General features: G+C 41.3%; 1 protein-coding gene across 2 annotated transcripts in view; it reads right to left on the bottom strand.

Moving 5' to 3' along the window:
• Positions 1 to 8,059, bottom strand: part of LOC138948583 (uncharacterized) — a 67,730-nt gene continuing 59,671 nt past the window's right edge. For both annotated transcript variants that reach the window (XM_070320139.1, XM_070320140.1), the window contains 2 exons: positions 5,926 to 6,033; positions 1 to 2,480 (listed from right to left, as the gene is read on the bottom strand). In XM_070320139.1, the coding sequence (XP_070176240.1) occupies positions 2,458 to 2,480; positions 5,926 to 6,033 (131 nt within the window). In that variant the 3' untranslated portion in view covers positions 1 to 2,457. The remainder of the gene's footprint in view (positions 2,481 to 5,925; positions 6,034 to 8,059) is intronic.

Here is an 8,059-nt window from a genome sequence, read left to right as displayed (position 1 = left end):
TCAAGATGGGTTATGTATTGAAGAAAAAAAGATACAAATGCTCGGTACAGTAGAAAGCAAATAACGTATATTTAAAAATCGACAGTTAAGCAACTAATCTCAAAATGACACTGGTGAGAATGTCAGCAGCAATAAAAATAAGACTTGATAAAGAGTTTGATGACATACATGACGAACATCATGGTGATGTATACAAATGACCAATAGGTTCAACAGTGTTGACATACACACAGACAGAGTTTGTTACAACTGTTGCTACTACAGTGGAACCCCTCTTTCAAGACCTTCAAAAATGTGAGAAAACAGGGTCCTAAAAAGAAGGGAGTTTTAAAATGGGGGTACATCATTTACAGAGGTCATGAACAGAAAATGTGAGAAAACAGGGTCTTAAAAGGGAAGGAATCTTAAATTTGGGTGTCTTAAAATTGAGGGGGGGGGGGGGGGAGGGGGTCCACTGTATTACGAATATACTACTTCAACATTTGTATACACTGAATGTACATTTGTGAATACTTAAATCTGTTCATCGTTTAAATACAACTAAATAAAGAAAAATCAGGCCACAAATGGATTAACCTATGCAGAGACAGTGCTTTGCTTATTCCAAAAAACCGCGCATGTTTTATGTATAATCAATATCACCCATATAATACATCACACATATGGTACTTGTAGAATAAAATATACTGCTGTACATTGGTACATCTATATAATTATACAAACATCTCCTCAAAGCATTCCGAGTGTAAAAAAAGGTCCACAAAACTAAATTACTCGTCATACAAAACGAAATTAAAAAAATAGGCAGATGCGTTTGTGGGTAGATCTTTGTGATGTGGATGTTAATGTTCAGCAAACATATTGATTATACATGAAGTGGTGTCTGTACAGTGGAAAAGACAACGCGCATACCCGAAAATCAAATTCACAAAAAGCAAGGCTCCCCTAGTTAAAATCGACACAAATTCAGAATAGCTAACACTGGACAAATTATGCAAGTCAGTGAAAACAATTACTTGTCTATCACGAGGATCTTTAAACAAACGCCTCTGCCTAGATTTTTCTCTCTCTTTATGATGGGTGGTATAGGAAAGCGTCAATACAGGAATAGACCGTTTATTACATACAATTGCGTACACTCTCATAATTGTGCCTCTATATGTCTCTGTTTCAAGTCAAATTCATTATCTCGTAGAACATCTTGTTAATCAGGATAAATACGTCTGTGACTTTAATAACCGGGGGTGGGGGTGGATGTGGGGGTGGGGGGGGGGGGGGGGTGGGGAGGGGATGCCACGCAGTTAAGGAACTCGTTCTTGTAACAGAACAATTCGACGTTCAGCAAAAATCAAGAATTTACCATAACACATATGTACACGAACCAAATCTGATTTGCAACAATAAAAACTCACAGAAAATAGTACAAGTACAAACATTACTTTCAAGTTTTGATGAAAAGGTTTAAATGGCAATACGTTACAATACGTATAATTTTAAATCCAAATCAAGTGAGGGTGTTGAACGAAACAAAACATCTGACTGATTAGATCGCCTAGCTGTATCGTTAAAGACTTCCAGTCGTCAGTTGTATTTGAACATCTCCCTTAGGTACCCTGAGAGAGAGAGGGAGAGAGAGAGAGAGAGAGAGAGAGAGAGAGAGAGAGAGAGAGAGACATAGAGACAGAGACAGAGAGAGAGAGATACATAGAGACAGAGAGAGACAGGGACAAAGACAGAGAGAGAGAGAGACAGAGACACAGAGAGAGAGAGAGAGATAGAGAGACACACACACACAGACATACAGAGAGAGAGACAGAGACAGAGCGAGAGAGAGAGAGAGAGAGAGAGAGACATAGAGACAGACAGAGACACAGAGAGAGAGAGAGAGAGAGAGAGAGAGAGAGAGAGAGAGAGAGAGAGAGAGAGAGAGAGAGAGAGAGAGAGAGAGAGAGAGAGAGATTTGCAACGGAAAATGCAGTCATGTTCAATACGTGTGCTTTTGAGTGTTTTATGTTGATCTATGTTATGTTGTATGTTTGCTGTCATAATTATATACACCACAAACAAATGTCTGTGATGAGATAATTGTATCTTCTATGTCCCTGTCTGTTGGTGATGCGCACTGATACACGCCAAACTAGTCTCTACCAGCCTTCTCGTCCTCTTTATCTCAGAGGAACAATGTGTATCCTCACCAAGATGAAATCAGCTGGTATTTCCAAAATGGACAGCAAGGATACAAGAAAAGTCAGGTTACTTGATGCTGTGTTATGCCAACTTTAGAATGCTGCGATAAAGTATCCTTATTTACACTCATGCTAAAAACAAAATGCGCAGAGTTAGGAATCGCATTTTTGTGTGCGTGAAGACTCTTAAGTCCAAAGATGCGCAGGACTCCTGGAATGACACCAGCTTGCCTCAGACAGAGAAGCATGCGCGTTGGGGGTCCCTGGCCAGTTATGTCAGAGTCGTGTAGTCATCTGAAGAAAACGACAAATAGACAGTCCATAACAACAACAAATAGGAAGGACTCCGCCAGTTATGGTTTTGGGTGCGTGCCCCTTGCGGGGGCAAAAAACATCGAGGTCACAAGCAGGGTCAAGGAGAAGGTCGGCTGGGCGGACAGGAGTATGACGGCTTACTAGTGCCAAAACCTGGTGTTACCCATCATCACGTGATAATTACTAATTAACGCTGTCAGTTACTGTTTTCATCTGTTAGTTACTAATTTTCACGGGAAAATTACTAATTTTTAGTTTCGGCACTAGCAATCCGTCAGGAAGTGAGCCAAAACTAAAAATTAGTAATTAACAGGTGAAAGTTAGTAATTTTTCCGGGAAAATTAGTAATTTAACACGTGAAAATGGTAATTATCAAGGGAAAATTACCAACTTTCCCTTGATAATTACAATTATGAGGTTTTGGCACTAGTAAGCCTCATACAGGAGACTACAATAGGAAGGTTTCCGCCAGTTATCTCTCTTTGAGGTTTTGGGTGCTTAGAGAGTACCGTGCCACTTGCGGGGGCAAAAAACATCGAGGTCACAAGCAGGGTCAAGGGGAAGGTCGCTGGGCGGACAGGAGACTATTGGGTGACAAATAATTATAATAAATACATATCACAGCTTCTTTAAAGGCTTACTAATTCGCTCCCGTGTTTACGATGTGTAGTTTGCCCACAATCGATGTCAAATGCATCATAAGGCCATATAATGACGATATGTCGCAATGCGCGGACCATATACATGCATTACAGCTTGTTCTAGCCTCTGAAAAAGTGAGGATGTCAACAAAGACGCGGAGTTATTTCCCTTGCGTCAACGTTACCTCTGTTGGCAAATCTATAAATAGGACGATCTAGATCAAAATAAAAATTCAAATATCTCAACATTTAAGGGGTCCCAGACCACAATATCTTGCAGGGAACTTAATTTAGCATGTCTCCAGCTGTGGGTAAAGCAATTAGCGTGAATAGTCATCAGCTTTCTATGCCTTTAAATCTTTGAGAAGAGCAAATGATTGAAGTTACACATGTTGAAGGAAGGTTAAACGGAATAACGAAATATGATAACCTGCTCAGCCTGATTCACTTGGTACCCCTGATTGCAATGGAGCATGGTGGTCTTGTAGAACTCCTTATAACTGAAACGTATACTTCTGACGCAGCTTTTATGCACGAATTTCTTTTTCTGACACCGAAAAGACCATTTACAGTGAAGTTTATCGCTTCAAAGTCAAGCCAACATCAGCGTATTATTTCATTCAACACCCGTATCAATTTCATGCTGATTAAATACGGTTGTTTTAGGTGCGACTCATTTCTACTGATTGTCAAAGCGAAACTGCGCGGTTATAAAGTGTACGGTTCCTTTTTGTATGTTTCCTTAGTGTACGGTTCCTTTTTGTACGTTTCCGTAGTGTACCGTTCCGAAGTGTGCGGTTTCTTAGTGTACGGTTCCTTAGTGTACGATTCCGCGCGTAGTGTACCGTTCCGAAGTGTGCGGTTTCTTAGTGTACGGTTCCGAAGTGTAAGGTTCCGAGATGTGTGTTCCTTAGTGTACGGTTCTGTAGTTCACAGTTCCGAAGTGTACGATTTCCGAAGTGTACGGTTGCAAAATGCACGGTTCCGAAGTGTACGGTTTTGAAGTATACGGTTCCGCAGTGTACGGTTCCGCAGTGTACGGTTCCTGAGTGTACAGTTCCGAAGTGTACGGTTCCGAATTTTATGGTTCCTTAGTGTACGATTCCAAAGTGTTAGGATGTGTAGTGTACGGTTGCGTAGTTTAGAGTTCCTTTGTGTACGGTTCTTTGTTTGCGGTTCCAAAGTACACGGTTCCTCAGTGTACAGATCTGTAGTGTACGGTTCCGAAGTGTACGATTCTTAAGTTACGGTTTCGAAATGTACCGTTACTTAGTGTACGGTTCCAAAGTGTACGGTTCCTTAGTGTACGGTTCCTTAGTGTACAGTTCCGAAGTGTGCGGTTCCGAAGTGTACGGTTCCTTAGTGTACGATTCAAAAGTGTACGGATGTGAATATGATCTTCAAAGTAAGACACGGTCAACACAACAATATGTGACCCTCCACCACGGAATGAGTCGCATATGTCACCTTTGCATGATTTTCATATTTTTACAATTTCCTAAAGAGTGTTTTATGCTCTATCCAGTGGTGAAACCCGTTTTAGAAAAGAGCGAACACTGTTCGAGTTATAAGCCTGTGACTAAGGTGACCCTCACACTGTTACCACAGTCCCCCCGGACTTATATTAAGCCTAGCGCAGAACCGCGCGAGGTGACATACGACTCATTCCGTGGTGGAGGGTCACATATGATCAATAAACTATAAGGTTGAAGGCAGGTAAGCATCACAGTGAGTTTTAGGCGTCCGACCTTAACATATTTGAGATAATGAGAAAGTTCATTATCTATATATATATATATATATATATATATACGACTTGTGTCTGTTTGTGTGTCTGTGTGTCTGTGTATCTGTGTGTCTGTTCCTGTGCGCGATGCGCGGCCAAGGTTCTCGATGGATCTGTTTCAAATTTGGTGGCCATATTCACGTTCACCCGGGACACAACCTGGTCGATGAGATATTTCAACACGTGCTCTCAGCGCGCAGCGCAAACCGATTTTTTTTTTCGGGATCCACTACCAGTAACTCTTCCTTATCTTCTCCAGTGTTTTCAGCGTTTACCTCCCTTCCTTCGTATGGTGCACTACGGTATGAGAAGCAGCTTCGGATATTCCCGTTCCGTTACTATTTTTAGAAGGTCACCGCAGTGTTCAGAACGCTTTCCTTGCACCCGTAAGTTGTCCTCACTGTAAAAGTGCAAAGGTCGAATCAATTTATAGCCACGCGAAAAATACACTGTCATCTATCTCTATATATTTATACTGTGTGTGTGTGTGTGTGTGTTTGTGTGGGTGTGTAGGCAACACCTGTGTATTGTAGAGTTCTGTGTGTGATGTGGTCTGGCGGCTTTGATGTGGCTGTATGTTCTGGCCTTCCTCTGAAAAGCCATAACAGTTTTAAAAGGGCTTAGAGATAAGCTCTAATTTTCTCAATCCTGTTTGAGTGGACTTCGCCTCCAAAGGTGATTGTGGTGTTTCGGCACACGGTTACATTCGGCGTCGTCGACAAGGTTGGAACACGACATGATATGATCAGGAATGGCATTATGGCCACTGAATCATTTTCGTGCTGTTCCCATTCCACGAATCTGGGTGGGACCTAAGCTTGGCGGGTCCATGGTTCGGACCCGGCGAAGCCGGCGTACGGTGCGCCACTCAAGCCGGGTATTCGGCTCTACTTCTTCCCGGCGAAGCCGGCTACCCGGCGAAGCGGGTATTCATCTAGTTATCAATACAAGACGTTCAGCAAAATGTGATACAGAAGGAAAATCTTAATAGATTTACGGTTATCGTCGCCGCCGTTGCTCCAGTTTGTGTTGCCTCTGGGTGGAAGTGCAGGAACTGGCAGAACGTAATCATCCTCTGGTACGGCACCCTGGCAAACTGGGTTGTCTGAAATGTGATTCTCAGGTTTTGTAATTGATATATTCTTCAGTGAAAGCTTGCATTTGGCCTATCGAATCTCTTAAAGCCACTCAGTTCCTTTTCAGTTTTTGTTTGTATGATGATTTGAAGGTTTGATCTTAAAAATATCAAATGCTTATGTCAGAGCCCCCTTTTATCTTGTCCCATTACACTCACTAAGTTATACTCGATCCCCCCTCCTATAGAAGACTTCCTCTTTTAAGACTCCCACCCCCTTTTAAAAAACCCTTGTATGATCCTGTTTTCTTTTCTCAGGTTGTATGAGGTTTTAGAAGGAGAGTTCCATTGTATATGAATCAAACATATTTGATGTTTTTCCCTCATACAATAATGTCCGAGAGAACGTTGATTTCCCACTGATTGTCCTAAACTTGAACCTAGTGCGACCTGAAATATCAATTCATATAGTTATTCAATCCTGAGAATATCCCAGAAACAAACTTGCCCCTACCCCCTTCCCACAACCATCACAAAACTCATACTCAAAACCCTCTAAATTTCGAGGAGACGATAAAAGAGAGAAAAGAACAACAAAAACCATTATCATGTTTGTGGTACCCAGCTGCATCTAAGTTGACAGGATTGATAAAAGGCTGGCCAAGACAAAAAATGTGTAATCATGCAGATACTTCAGTGACCTCATTTCTGACACAATGTGACCTCAAATCAATCAATGCCATCATAATTTGATGAATTAGAGACCTATTCTATTGATAGCTCAGTGGGCATTTTTTGGTAGTGATCTATATTCTCGAGCAAACATGTCCATGCCGTGACCTTGAAATTTGACGAACAAAAGCCAAAGGTGTGCCATGTCTGAAGATCATCAAAACCTACCAGTGCGTGAACAATTGAGAGAAATCCTATATTATGTTAAGTTTTTATGAACCAAACATGACACTGTGACTCCAAAAGTTAAGGAGGGTCAACCAAACTGGGGTCAATTCGGGACATCATCACACCCTACTAGTGAGCAATTACGTTTCAAAGCTCCAGCCTCAAAAACATCTCATATAACCTCATTGTTAAGTTTTGTAGTCTACAGACGGGCGGCCGGTCTAACACTGCTCATTCCTGAGATTCTTGATCAGTGCGACATTGACATTTTACGAGACTTAACCAAACTTTAAGTTTTCAGAAGATCGTCAAAACCTACCAGTGTGTACATTTGGAGGCCGGATCTGCGGCGTGAAAACCATCGGAAAAAAACTCAACGTTCACTTTGTTCACAGATGGCTGGCTAGCCGGCCTGCTTTACATCTGGACATTGCCATTACTTATGACTAACAGATTACTCACGTGAATCAAAAAGTATCACTCAGAACAGAAAGCAACAAATGCGTTGATTTGTGTAATGTATTTAAGGGCGCCATTATCGCATGTAAAAGCTTAAGCATGCCTGCAGTTCCTAACATTATTAATTGTGTGTGGGAAGGGTTGCATCTTTAACACACACCGTATTTGTTTTGAACTGTAACTTGCATTTTTGTCTCCTCTGCTTTGCACCACTTTTAACGTTGGTAGTACTTAGTCAAACACGAAAAACTGTACGGTAGGCGGCAAAAGAAACGCAACTCATTCGCGCACACTGTTGCATATGATTTTACGTCATGTTCAAATTGTCGTAAAATATTAATCAGATAAGGTACATCAACAAGGAAAACAGATTTGTGGAGGATAGTTTACTGGTTGTACGATTATTGCATATTATTTATTCGTTTTTTTAATTTTTTTTAACCTTTTTATAAACTGTGTTATACAGGGTCAGGTGAAGCGAGTCGTGATTCCAGGCGAACGTGTCACTTCGACACGCTACACATTTTCGTAAAAATGCATATTTGTTACACCACGTAAAGGCAGTTGTGGAGGAAATTCATTTTTCAACATGATTATTTAATTAGAATTATTCGTCAAAGCGTTACAAAATCACAGTTTGGGACAGCGATCTTCAAAGTGACAGTGGGCGTCTATTTCAGCGCTGCAAAGCGGACCT

This window comes from Littorina saxatilis, linkage group LG15, assembly GCF_037325665.1.
Source record: "Littorina saxatilis isolate snail1 linkage group LG15, US_GU_Lsax_2.0, whole genome shotgun sequence".
Classification (NCBI taxonomy): Eukaryota; Metazoa; Mollusca; class Gastropoda; order Littorinimorpha; family Littorinidae; genus Littorina; species Littorina saxatilis.
This window is presented reverse-complemented; position numbering and strand designations above follow the sequence as displayed.